Source organism: Myotis brandtii, unplaced genomic scaffold (assembly GCF_000412655.1).
Source record: "Myotis brandtii unplaced genomic scaffold, ASM41265v1 scaffold6, whole genome shotgun sequence".
Taxonomy (NCBI): domain Eukaryota; kingdom Metazoa; phylum Chordata; class Mammalia; order Chiroptera; family Vespertilionidae; genus Myotis; species Myotis brandtii.
In genome coordinates, this window is record NW_005370271.1 from 904,688 (window position 1) to 918,882 (window position 14,195).

Below are 14,195 nucleotides of genomic sequence, written 5' to 3' on the forward strand. Positions count from 1 at the left end.
ACGCCGGTGGCACGCCGGGTTTCCCGCATCAGAGTCAGTGCTTCCACAAGACCCTCTGGTGACTGGTGTTGCTACCGTCGTAGCAGCGCTGCATAGACCAGTTCCTCTCTGAGGCTCCTTATGAGAGGGTGTGGTGCCCCTCTCCCTGCAGGGCTGTGCGTTCCCGGAGAGGTGGCCTTTCAACGCTGAGCCCTAACGGCTTCACCAGCAGCGGTGCCTTCCCCTCGTAGCCAAATGCGCTCGCTTTCATAGAAGCACAAGGCATATTGATGCTTTTATGGAAGGGGAATGATTTTTTAAATTTCTCCTGTTTTAATCGTCTCCTCCAATGAAAGGCCCAGTGAAAGATCAGCTTCTCCATGGAAGTGTCCCGGGTCCCCAGTGAGCATCAGCTCTCCCTTCCATGTACGGGGAGCACGCGCCCTTCACTGGTCACCTCTACACACCTGTCCGCCCGCGGAGCGTGTGAGCTGGGTCAGGAACCAAGTCCTCTCTGCCCCTGCTCTCCCGCCTCCGGTGCATCCTTTTCCACACAGCTCAAGGGCAATTCAGGGTTAAGAAATCGTGGAAGGTGCAGTGGCAAAGCCAGAAACAAAATAGTATCATTGCTAGCCCTGCTCAGTGGTTGAGTGTTGACCTCTGAACCAGGTCACAGTTCAATTCCTGGTCAGGGCACATGCCCAAGTTGAGGGCTCCATCCCCAGGGTGGGGTGTGCAGGAGGCAGCCAATAAGTGATTCTCTCTCATCATTGATGTTTCTCTCTCTTCCTCTCTGAAATCAATAAAACGTTTTGTTTTTTTTAAAAGATTTTGAGCCCTAGCTGGTTTGGCTCAGTGGATAGAGCGTCCGCCTGCAGACTGAAGGGTCCTGGGTTTGATTCCGGTCAAGGGCACATGCCCGGGTTGTGGGCTCGATCCCAATTGGGGGGCGTGCAGGAGGCAGCCGATCAGTGATTCTCTCTCATCATTGATAGTTCCATCTCTCCCTTCCTCTCTGAAATATATATATTTTTTTTTAAAAAAAAAAATATATATATATATATTTTTTTTTTTAAAAAAAAATATATATATTTCAGAGAGGAAGGGAGAGATGGAACTATCAATGATGAGAGAGAATCACTGATCGGCTGCCTCCTGCACGAAAATGGTTGCTTTTCCCAGGTCACAGGCTTCCAACATCAGTACCATCGAGGCGGCTCCCAGTTTGTTAGCCTTTGGAGCTGTTTCTGAATAATCCATCTCCTCATCTTCCCCCCACCCAACAGATATGATGTTCTACCACTTCCTTCACCATGTGACTAACTGGAATCGGAAACAGATCATGAAAGTGTTCCACATACTGGACTGGGAAGCGGCGGGCGAGATCACTTTTGACCAGTTCTACGTGCTGGTGTGCTTACTACTGGCACACGAGGCGAGTATCGGGCCGGGCCCTGGGGCAGCTGCCACCATCTTGCTAAAGGTAGCCCTGAATTAAGAGTACACCCAACATTTTCTTCCCTTTCACTCAAATCAGGAAGGAAAAAAATGTAGGGAAGAACTAGTTCTGGTTCCCAAGTGGTCCATCCATAACCTAGACACCCCCAGTTGCTACCCAGCCTCTCCCCCTGCCACCTCCCCCTTCTCGGAGAAGTTCCCAGAGGGATGGGTGGTGGAGATGGGTTCCCGCCTGACCTGCACACACTTCTGGTGTGTGTTTACCTCCCACTCGTTACCACCAGTGTCCTGACGCTTCACAAGTAGGTTTGCAGTCAAGGTGAGGACATGCGTTCTAGTGGCCAGGGGTCTGTCTAGCACAGCGGTTCTCAACCTGTGGGTCGCGACCCCTTTGGCGGTCGAACGACCCTTTCACAGGGGTCGCCGAAGACCATCCTGCATATCAGATATTTACATGGCGATTCATAACAGTAGCAACATGACAGTTATGAAGTAGCAACGAAAATAATTTTATGGTTGGGTTACAACATGAGGAACTGTATTTAAAGGGCCAGAAGGTTGAGAGCCACTGGTCTAGCAGAGTGATCACTACAGGTGGCTCAGTTCCCCTTGAGGACAGATGCCGGAGCAGGACCCGTAGCACTGACCACGGCACCCTTTCGCCCCTGAGCTTCTGTGATTCCCCCTTTTGCCTTTCGCTCTCTGGGGAACGGACTAAGGCGCAGAGAGGAGTCTTGATGTGGCAAGTTTAGGAAGCAGCACCAACAATGCTGTTTCTTGGTGGACCCATTTCTCTCCAAACAGAACCACTTGGAAGAGCAATTTATCTTCCGCCATTCCCGGCAGGTCTTTGACCTGCTGGACCTGGGTGGGGAGATGAAAATCGGGGCGGAGAGCTTCCGAAAGTACGACTTTCTCTTCAATATTAAAAAACATGAGCTCCGAGAGTTCTACCGCAACTTTGACATCACCGGTGACTGTGTAAGTGCAGATCCCTCGGGGATGGCCTGGCAGCCTCCCTGTCCTGAGGTGGAGGGCAATGTCCTACTACCTAGTACAGGGGTCCTCAAACTACAGCCCGCGGGCCACATGCAAATACAAATATTGTATTTGTTCCCGTTTTGTTTTTTTACTTCAAAATAAGATATGTGCAGTGTGCATAGGAATTTGTTCATAGTTTTTTTTTTAAACTATAGTCCGGCCCTCCAACGGTCTGAGGGACAGTGAACTGGCCCCCTGTTTAAAAAGTTTGAGGACCCCTGACCTAGTAGACAGGTGAGGAGGGGGGTGAGAAAACCTGCTCCAGACGTAGCTGGTTTGGCTCAGGCCATAGGACCTCGGCCGGCGGTCAGAAAGGTCCTGGGTTTGATTCCAGTCAAGAGCATATACCTCGGTTGCAGGCTCCTCCCTGGCCAGGGACCTGGTCGGTGTGCATGCAGGAGGCAACCAATGTGTTTCTCTCACATCGGTGTTTCTCTCTTGTCTTTCCCTCTCTCTGAAAATCAATGAAAAAAATATCCTCAGGTGAGGGTTGAAAAAAAAAAAAAGAAAAGAAATAAAACCTGCTCCAGCATGCCATGGCACTGGGATCAGAAAAACTGGAGATTCATAGGCCCATGAAAGAGAGAGGACTGAATAAGTGCTACATACGAGAATATGGATACAAAATTACAGAAGCTTAGAGGAGGATATATATTAACTAGAGGCCCGGTGCACGAAATCAGTGCACAGGTAGGGTCCCTAGGCCTGGCCGGCAATCAGGACCAATCTGTGGGGCAATTGGCGGGGTGATTGGGTCCCCCTGCTGGCACCCGCCTTGGCCCGTCTGGCGCCGCCTGCTCGCCGGCCCTGCCCCCCGATTGCCATGCTGCCAGATGCCTCCCTCTGCAGGAGGCAACTGGTGGGGCGATGTGGGGGGGGGGGGCCTCTGCTGGCACACACCTTGGCTGGCCTGGGGCCTGTGGGCTGGGGGCAGCTCCTGTGTTGAGCTGCCTCCTGGTTGTCAGTGCGTGTCATAGCAACCAGTCGTTCCACCAGTCGTTCCTCTGTTCGGTCGATTTGCATATTAGGCTTTTATTATATAGGATATGGCGGGAGTTGGTGTTGGGGAAGGGCATAAGAGCTGAGTAAGTAGAAAGAAGAAATTCTGTGATGGGAACACAGGAGCAAAATCCTACGAGACCACTATGGTGAAGACTGTGAATTCTGCCTTATTTAATGAGGAAGTCCATGTTGGGGAAGCAAGGAGGAGGTGAGGCTGAGAAAGGTGGATCACATCTGAACCTCAGATGCCAGCCTGAAGCATCTAGACTTGAAGTAAAAGAAAGTGACTCTAGGTTCCTTTAGAGCAGCGGTTCTCAACCTGTGGGTCGCGACCCCTTTGGGGGTCGAACGACCCTTTCACAGGGGTCGCCTAAGACCATCGAAAAACACATATATAATTACATATTGTTTTTGTGATTAATCACTATGCTTTAATTATGTTCAATTTGTAACAATGAAATTGGGGGTCACCACAACAGGAGGAACTGTATTAAAGGGTCCGGCATCAGGAAGGTTGAGAACCACTGCTTTAGAGTCTACAATAGACGCTATGTTCCTGGCTCCTAGACTACAATCAGATGATAATTTTGTCCTAATTACTGAGTCTCTTTAAGTTTCCAAGTTTTTAAATGAGAAATGCTTACAATCCTGCTGTCATCTGAAACAAAGTATCAAGTCCTCCCTGAAATAATTTTTCTTTTTATCCCCCAACAAAAGCACCTGAATTACAAGGAATTTAAGCTGTTTACTATCTTCACCATGGACAAATACCAGGAGAAGCAGAAAGTAGAGAAAAAGGAGGAACAGAAGGCTCTGCTTGAAAAAGAATATGCCACAGAAAGTTAAGGGGAAGGCAAAAGAGAAACTTCTTGAAATAAATTAATCTAAAAATACAATATAAGTAATTATAACTGTTAGCATGTTTAAAAATAAATGTGAACACCAAAGTGGTATGTCTACACATTCACTTTGATATATGAAGGGTCCAAATGAGTGTTCCTCAAACAGAAAGTTCTTAACTTTGATAACCTATTGACCTCACATACGGTACAAGAATGTCATGTGAAGTAACCACTCTCTTTGTCCATCCACATGTCCCAATTCTGCTGCTGCTTTTCAGATCAACCCTGTTCATTCGGTCCCTGTGTATCCAAATAATTACCAACACTTCCTGGGGCTGAGCAGTTGAAAGAAGGCAGTGCTTCCCCAGTATTAGTCCCTAGTGGTCCAACACCTCCAGACCCTTTCTAGTTTCCCAATCCTTAGGCTAAAACTACCTGGATGAAACACTTCAAAATGGCAAATGGTGAAGTGCCTCCAACCACAAGGGAAACTGACTTTTAAGGATACTGGGGCTGTGTTCTTCCTAGAATCTGAATTACTTTCTGAGTCAGGTGCTTAAGCAAATGAATCACATCTGCTAGGGTAGCCCGGCTGGTGTGGCTCAGTAGTTGAGCATCGACTGAACCAGGTCACAACTCCATTCCCAGTTGGGGCACATGCCTGGGTTGCGGGCTTATCGAAATTCTGCACTCGGGAGGGGGGGGGTTCCCCTCAGCTCGGCCTGTGCCCTCTCACAGTCCAGGAGCCCTCGGGGGATGTCCGAATGACAGCTTAGGCCCGCTCCCTGTGGTGAGCGGGCCTAAGCCAGCAGTCAGACATCCTTAGTGCTGTCGCGGAGGCAGGAGAGGCTCCCACCACCACCGCCGTGTTGGCCAGCCATGAGCCCAGCTTCTGACTGAGCGGTGCTCCCCCTGTGGGAGTGCACTGACCACCAGGGGGCAACTCCTGTGTTGAGCATCTGCCCCCTGGTGGTCAGTGCACATCATAGCGACCAGTTGTTCTGCCCTTGGGCTGAAACCAGCTCTGACATCCCCCGAGGGGTCCTGGATTGTGAGAGGGCACAGGCCAGGCCGAGGGACCCCGCCGGTGCACAATGGGGGCCGGGGAGGGACGCGGGAGGTTGGCCAGCCAGGGAAGGGCCACGGGAGGGCTCCAGGGCGTGTCCGGCCTGTCTCACTCAGTCCCGATCGGCCAGACCCCAGCAGCAAGCTAACCCACTGGTCAGAGCATCTGTCCTCTGGTGGTCAGTACATGTCATAGCGAGCAGTTGAGTGGCCTTAGCATATCATTAGCATATTACGCTTAAACTAGTTGAATGCCTGACTGGACGACCAGACACTTAGCATATTAGGCTTTTATTATATAGGATATATTTTCTTTTAATTTCAGAGAGCAAGGGAGAGAGAGAGAGAGAGAAACATCAATGACGAGAGAGAATCATCGGTCAGCTGCCTCCTGCACACCCCACACTGGGGATTGAGCCCGCAACACTCAACCATGGAGTATCAACCTATTAAAAAAAAAAAAAAACTAAAAAAAATTTTTAAATGTATTTGTAGGTATACTTAAAATTAAGTTTCATTATTTTCACATTGAGTCAACCCACTGTGCTTTTAAGGATAGAGCTTATTAGACCAAGTACCTTTAACACGCTTTGGATGGTAGTAACACTGTATTATGACTATGTCATAGTTACATTAGAATTCCTTGGTCGAGAGTGGATGCGAGAGACCAAGATGGCGACATAGGTAAACACCGCAGACTGCTGCCGCAAACAACCACTTCAAAAATACAACTAAAAGACGGAACGGACATCACCCAGAACCACAGGAAGGCTGGCTGAGGAGAGACTCTTCAACTAGAAGGAAAAATAACAGCACACCGAGGCTCAGAGGAGGCGCAGTGTGGAAAAAACTCAGGTGCGGAGGTGCGCGCGCAAAGCGGGCTGGTGGCTGAGAGCGCGGTTGTCGTTTTCGGTCAGGGGGGAGTCTCAGACTCTGAGCTCCAGATACGGGCGAATCGCTGGGGACTCGGACCCAAACGGGAGAAGCGGGAGTGTCTGGCATCAGTTGGAAGGCAGCTTTCCCTCCGAGGTTTGCAGCGGTTCCGGGGGTTCTGAGAAGCAGAGCCTCTGGGAACAGGACTGAGGGCACCATAACGGCTCCCTCCGCCCGCCCTGTTGAGCCCGCCCCGCCCAAGCCCTGCGCAGAGCCATTTGCCAGATCGCCTCAGGCAAAGGCTAGATTAGCACCTCCCCAGAGGACAGAAGTTTTCCGCGGCAGACACAGCTGATCGCCTCAGGCGATTAGCACCTCCCCAGAGGACAGAAGTTTTCCTCGGCAGACACAGCTGATTCACACAGCCAGTTGGCCTGTTGGCCTGGTCCCTCTAGTATTAACTACAACAATCAAGGCTCAACTAGAACAAGACTGCGCACAAAGACCACTAGAGGGTGCACCAAGAAAGCATAAAAAATGCGGAGACAAAAAAACATGACAGAAATGGAGGATATAGAGCTAAAAATCGCAATTTTGAGGGCTTGCAAAAATGTGCTAGAAGCTGTCAATAAACTTGAGGAGAGAGTCACGAAAACTAATGAGACCCTCGATGCTATGATAAAGAACCAACTAGAAATTAAGCATACACGGACTGAAATAAAGAATATTATACAGACACCCAATAGCAGACCAGAGGAGCGCAAGAATCAAGTCAAAGATTTGAAATGCGAAGAAGCAAAAAACACCCAACCGGAAAAGCAAAATGAAAAAAGAATCCGAAAATATGAAGATAGTGTAAGGAGCCTCTGGGACAGCTTCAAGCGTACCAACATCAGAATAATAGGGGTGCCAGAAGATGAGAGACAGCAAGATATTGAAAACCTATTTGAAGAAATAATGGCAGAAAACTTCCCCCACCTGGTGAAAGAAATGGACTTACAGGTCCAAGAAGCGCAGAGAACCCCAAACAAAAGGAATCCAAAGAGGACCACACCAAGACACATCATAATTAAAATGCCAAGAGCAAAAGACAAAGAGAGAATCTTAAAAGCAGCAAGAGAAAGAGACTCAATTACCTACAAGGGAATACCCATACGACTGTCAGCTGATTTCTCAACAGAAACTTTGCAGGCCAGAAGGGAATGGCAAGAAATATTCAAAGTGCTGAATACCAAGAACCTACAACCAAGAATACTTTATCCAGCAAAGCTATCATTCAGAATTGAAGGTCAGATAAAGAGCTTCACAGATAAGGAAAAGCTAAAGGAGTTCATCACCACTAAACCAGTATTATACGAAATGCTGAAAGGTATCCTTTAAGAAGAGGAAGAAGAAAAAGGTAAAGATACAAATTGTGAACAACAAACATGCATCTATCAACAAGTGAATCTAAGAATCAAGTGAATAAATAATCTGATTTACAGAATGAACTGGTGATTATAATGAATCAGGGACATAGAAAGGGAATGGACTGACTATTCTTGGCGGGGAAAGGGGAATGGGAGATGCGGGAAGAAACTGGACAAAAATCGTGCACCTATGGATGAGGACAGTGGGTGGGGAGTGAGGGCGGAGGGTGGGGCGGGAACTGGGAGGAGGGGAGTTATGAAAAAAAGAAAAAAAAAAAAGAATTCCTTGGTCGACAAAGCAAGTCTGCTCAGGGGCCTGAGCAGTGGGTGGCAAGGGGCAGCAGTTGCAGGGGCAGGTGAATGGCAGGCTTGACTGAGGAGATGACTACAGTTTCAGTCCAGGACCAGCCACAAAAAGGAAAGAATTTTAGAGGTAGCTAATTAAGCAAAGTGAAATCATTTCTATTAGTCCTTAGTTCTTCTGTGTTATCTGGTGGCTCATGCCAAAAACAAAGGACTAGAAAAGGCCAAATCAACATTGCTGACATCTGCTGAGATGGGTAGTCACCATTGTGAACAGCCCGGACAGAGCCAGAGGACAGAAATCACGGGAGACTGGCTACAACAAGGGAGGTTAGCAGCCACACTCTTAGCTTCTCTTCTTCCATAAGTAAAAATACTAAAACATAGCATTTGAGAGTTGGAGGTGGACACGGGTATTATTTACTAATTTGTCCTATTACTAATTTTACTTATTTACTAATCAACAAGAAAAGACTACTGAAATAGTAGTCTTAAAAACTGTCATAGTGAAAAACAAAAGACACACATAGATAGGGGTTCACAGAAGAGAAAGAAATGTCAAAATGACTCCGAGGGTTTGGGGCCTGGGCAGGCAGATGAATGGAGAAAGCATTGTTAGGTAGGAAAAAAAACAACAAAAAACAAACAAACAAAAAAACAAAACAAAAACACTGTCATAGTGATTTTTAAACATCAATGGGAAAAAGAGATGAAAATTATTCAATAAGTAGTATCAGGAAAAGTAGGGTAGGAAGCTGGAAAAAAGTAAACCTGAGTTGCTACTTCCTTCCTTGCACCAGAATAAAACCATAAAATAAATACAAGGGAATAAAACTGTTAAAATCTCAGAGTAGGTAAGATCTTTGGAAGTTATGAAAACCCAGAAGTCATAAAACATAAGACTAATAGATCTGACCATGAAACACTTAAAATTTGCACACAATAAATTACATAAAAAGAAAAAACAATGTGATAGAAAACGACTAATTTCATTAATATAGAAAGAGTTCTTGCAAATCAGGAGGGTAAAGACCAAAATGCACTAGGAAATGGGCAAACATAAAGAGAATTCACAGGAAAAAATACCAATGGTCTTAAAATATACAGTAAAATGCTAACCTTTACCCAAAGAAAAAACACAAATTAAAAACTAGAAGACATAGATTGTCGAAGACCAAAAGATCGGTCAGGGAAATAAGAGCAGTCATGCTGCTATAATATTAAATCGGTCAAATCTATTTGGGGGGCAGTTCAGCATCTACTCCCCATATATATATATATACTCGTCGATCTAGCAATTCAACCTCTTCAGGAGTATATTCAATAGACGTACACAGTCACAAACATGTAGTGTAGAAACGGACATTTCATGGCAGACGGTTCACAGTGGCAAACGACTGGAAACAGCCACACTCACCAGAATCAATTGTCTGACATCACCATGGTACTCCACAATGGAACACTATTGCAGCTGTAAGAGGAATTGGAGCAAATCTAACTCTACTTATATGGACAACCTACTAGTCACCATTTCAAAGCAAAATCACAGGTGTCGAGTCATACATATATCTATGGAAGAAAACAGGGTAAGGTGGATGAATATACTCATATACATCAGACCAGCAGCAGCACCTGGGAACTTATAGAAATACAAATTATTGGGCCCCACTCAGACCTACTAACTTGAGCGTCTGGGGGAAAGAGTCCAGCAATCTGTGTTTTAATAGCCTTCCAGGTAATACTGATGCATGCTCAAGTTTGAGAACCATAGTGCTAGAGGATCTTTAAAGATACCCAGAAAAAAAAAGAAAATAAATAAATAAATAAATAAAGATACCCAGAAAACTGGAAACAGGTGTTACCTCTGGGAGAATAAATAGAAGAGGGGCAGGAGAGAGACTCCTCACTTTGGTGTTTGGATCCCCCCCCCATGCCTATGTGTCACCTATCTATATATATAAAAGGCTGACTGACTGTACGTACGTCTGACCGCCCAACCACCCAGTACATATGACGCGCACTGGCAATTTAAAAATAAACGTTGACTCGCACATGCAAGATACATATAAAGCTCTTGCTGGCACCAATTGCTCGTGTGTGTTTTGATCTGTCATTGTCGATTGTGAATTTGGTTGTTTTTGTTGACATTCTAAAGCTGAAAGAAAGCAGCATCATCAACAGAATATGTCTGAAGACCAACTATTGGCATGATATACCCATGAAGCAAAAAGAAGCCAGTGTCATCGACAGAATGTATTAAGTGTTTTTACTTTTTTAAAAAAAAATATTTTATTGACATTTTACAGAGAGGGAGAGGGATAGAGTTAGAAACATCAATGAGAGAGAAACATCGATCAGCTGCCTCCTGCACACCCCCTACTGGGGATATGCCCACAACCAAGGTACATGCCCTTGACCGGAATCGAACCTGGGACCTTTCAATCCGCAGGCCGACGCTCTATCCACTGAGCCAAACCGGTTAGGGCGAGTGTTTTTACTCTTAATGTGGTATTCAGGGAGATATCAGAATAAGTTTAATCAATTTATCAGTCATTGTTTTTATCAATGTTGTTTTTATATGTTTTTGTTGTTTTTATGTCACGTCTTTATGTTTTTATTGTTTATTTATTAAATCAATTTATATATTATTTTCATATACATTGTACTAATTTTCTTTCATCTCTGACACTTCTATTATAGAGAAAAGGAAAATAGCAATATTAAAATATTTCTTCTAATCAATTTCCCTTCAAAGTGCACGAATTCACATTGAATTCGTGCCACTAGTTTTAAATAAAAATTTAACAGTCAAAACCTGCAAATTTGGTCCAAAATGGGTAAGAAATGAGCTCAGTGCTTCTGAAAAACTGAATTAGGAGTTTTGACTTACAGCACGATTCTTAAAACAACCTATTTTAGACCAAGATTTCAATGCTGAAGATAAAGCATATCTATAAATGACCACATATGGTTTGGCATAGCAGATTCTAAGTCTGATGATAATGAAGTTATTTATTGAGTTGAAGTTTTAAAAAAGAGGAAAAGCTTTTTAGACGTTTTATTAGAATGAGGCAAATTACCCTTATTGTAGAGAGTAACAATAAAAAAAAAAAACACAGAAAAAAGGCAAAGACAAAGAGAAAATTTGAACTTTTTTTTTTAAAAAAGCACAAAATCCTACATACTAAAATTGTACACATCAAGTATTGGTCCAATCTTATGTCAATCTATTTACAATTAAACAGCACCATAGTTTTCTCACCTAGGTTAGTTAAACATGCCCAGTATTTGTTACTCAAAGTATATGTTCCTTTAAAATAAACTCTTGAGAGCTTAAATCTTCAACAAACAAAAAAGACCTTCCACCAACCATAGATTATTAATGATATCACCAGATTTACTTAAGAAAAATAGGTTTGAACACTTTTTTCCCAATTGACAAACTTTGAGAGATGTTGCTAATTCAATGTGGCACATAAATGAATGAAAACTATTTAATGATGGGGCATTCACATACCTCCAACTCCATATATAAAGACTCCTTTGGAATTAATGCTGCTGTATCCTGTTGGATTTAGATTCAATTATCAGCAAACTCAAATTAAATGTAGCCACAATCACTGAAATAATTTCATTAAAAAGGGAAGTAGTTAAAGCTCTCAGAAACACGTGTTACAATGATAAATATTATACTAGAGGCCCGGTGCACAAATTCGTGCACCAGTGGGGTCCCTCGGCCTGGCCTGCAGGATTGCACCGAAACCAGCTCTCCAACATCCCAAGGGGTCCCAGATTGTGGGAGGGCGCAGGCCAGGTCGAGGGACCCCACGGGTGCATGATTTGGGCTGGGGAGGGACCGTAGGAGGGCTTCAGGGCAGGTCCAGCCTGTCTCATTCAGTCCCTATTGGCTGGACCCCAGCAGCAAGCTAAGCTACCAGTTGGAGCATCTGCCCCCTGGGGGTCAGTGCACGTCATAGTGACTGGTTGACTGTCTGCCTCCTGGTGGTCAATGCATGTCATAGCAAGTGGTTGAGCGGCCTTAGCATATCATTAGCATATTACGCTTTGATTGGTTGAATGGCCAACAGGTCAACTGGATGCTTAGCATATTAGGCTTTTATTATACAGGATCTAGCAGGCTATAGGAAGTTTAATACCATTTTGAACATTACCTTTAGACTAATTAGCAGTTTCATTTTGCCACTGAAATTAATAATAGTGCTTCACATCCAAATAGGTGTGGAGGTTTGATTATTTCCCTGCTGCAAACAGCATAAGTACCTTCTTCCTCTAATTTTCCATCTCATGGATTCTCAGGGGTACAGTGATCATGTGGTAGCCCCTTCTCTCACTAATGGAACCAACCTTGAAAAGGCTCCAAGTTAAATATAACCCTTGGCAGCTTTATTCAGTCACAGTACAAAAGAATCAGGTTATCTCGCTGGATTTTCCAGTCCTCTACAGTCAAATCTGGGGATGGTTCTTAATCTGCCTCTTCACTAGGCAAGAGGAGAGAGGAAAACGGTCATCCAGCATAACTAAGGTAGCAGTGAACAGGAAAGCACTCAAGTATAAAGCAATGTTTCATCATTTGGTCTCACTGCTGATGTTAAAGTGACATCAGTAAACCTTTCATATTAGTAATTTATGAGTCGAAATTTTCTCTAAATGACTGAAAATAGGCACAATTCTCCTAGGCACAGATGGAATGGGTTTCCTTACACCCTTCCTGCAAATTGGAGGAGAAAGAGAATGACTTTATTATCGTACAGTGGAAATAGCTGTACTTGATTCCCTGCATTCCCTGGCCCAGTATCCATGCATTTGGGAGCACAGTTCTGAAAAGTTCCAAGCAGAGTGGAGAGAACAATTTAAGGTATTAAATAGTAGTAACCTTCTAAGCCTGGATATGAAAACCAGTTTGTTATACACACTTTTCAAAATACCTATGTAGCAAGAGAAAAGAGACTTTTCAACTGAGTATCAGTTGAAAATCAGAGATCTGATTGCACTGACTAAATTATTGCCTAGTGTTCCAGAGGACGCCTGCCACCAATGTGCTGGAAGGCATCAAAATTTAGTGTGACTGTAAATAAAAAGCTCAACATATGGGAATGAGGAAAGCAATACTGAGACAAAATTTGCCAATCTCTAATCCTTAATGACTAAATATTAATTAAGCAAAGAATTAAGACCAGAATAGAAGCAAACCTCAAATACTGCTCTTTCCAGTTTCCATGCTAAAAAGCTCAAGTTTTATCATTGTTATTGATGATTTTTGGAAGTTATATTTTATTTTTATAAAAACTCTGTATTCACAAGGTGCTTGGTGCTGTTCATTGATGCGATGTTCTATGTACAGTCCAAATCATTTAAATATAACCATTACATAGTTGCTGAGTGTTTGAAAATAAATGGTTATCTATTTCTTAACTGCCCCTCAAATTAGAAATTGTAATTACATGAGTCTCAAATGCTAGCTCTTTGTGTTTTATTAATTATTTTTGTTGGTCTCCATCACAGATGGAATTTTTCACTGGTAATTCCTCAGAACTAAATCCATTATACGGAATTCAGAGCAGTGAAAATAAATTTCACGCCATAGAGTAGGAAACAACAATACAAAGGAGTGGGAGGGATCTGGGAACCAGCCAATAGGACCAGATCAGTTCTCAACTGGTGTTGGGTTTTGCAAAGGTTGGCTCATTATAACCTGTACAACGTAGTCCTTTGGGATCTTCAGCTCTTCTAACTTCATTTTGTCGGTGAGAGGTCTGCCAGAAAAGAACCACCGCTGACTGCTCGGTTCCACTCCCTCTGCTGAGTGGAGCCGCCTCTTCATGTGGTACACTGTGTCTGTGCTGCGGACTACAAGTTTGAGGTCTTTGCCAGTGGAAAGGCGCAAACGGAGCTGACATTCATATCCAGAATTAGGAGGTGGCTCAGGAATATCTAGAGTCTCTATGTCGCTCTTTTCCTCTATCATGTTGATAGGTGGTGCCAGGCAATAGACTGGAAGCTGGTATCTGTTTCCCAGTTCATCGTAGCACTCTGTAAGTGAACCTTCAGGAAGAAGATATGAATAAGAATTTAATCTAAATAAATGCAGTTTTTTTAAAATATATTTTTTTATTGATTTTTTACAGAGAGGAAGGGAGAGAGATAGAGAGTTAGAAACATCAATGAGAGAGAAACATCGATCAGCTGCCTCCCGCACATCTCC

General features: G+C 44.1%; 2 protein-coding genes across 7 annotated transcripts in view; one reads left to right on the forward strand and one right to left on the reverse strand.

The window, feature by feature from the left end:
• The window catches only part of EFCAB9 (EF-hand calcium binding domain 9), an 8,250-nt gene extending 3,901 nt beyond the window's left edge, over positions 1–4,349 (forward strand). Inside the window, exons 2-4 of the mRNA XM_014550330.1 lie at positions 1,266–1,414; positions 2,242–2,418; positions 4,198–4,349. Of these exons, the coding sequence (XP_014405816.1) occupies positions 1,266–1,414; positions 2,242–2,418; positions 4,198–4,326 (455 nt within the window). The 3' untranslated portion in view covers positions 4,327–4,349. The remainder of the gene's footprint in view (positions 1–1,265; positions 1,415–2,241; positions 2,419–4,197) is intronic.
• Positions 4,350–13,223: 8,874 nt separating this feature from the next.
• Positions 13,224–14,195, reverse strand: part of UBTD2 (ubiquitin domain containing 2) — a 40,618-nt gene continuing 39,646 nt past the window's right edge. For all 6 annotated transcript variants that reach the window (XM_005879368.2, XM_014550382.1, XM_014550380.1 and 3 more), the window contains exon 3: positions 13,224–14,035. In XM_005879368.2, the coding sequence (XP_005879430.1) occupies positions 13,638–14,035 (398 nt within the window). In that variant the 3' untranslated portion in view covers positions 13,224–13,637. The remainder of the gene's footprint in view (positions 14,036–14,195) is intronic.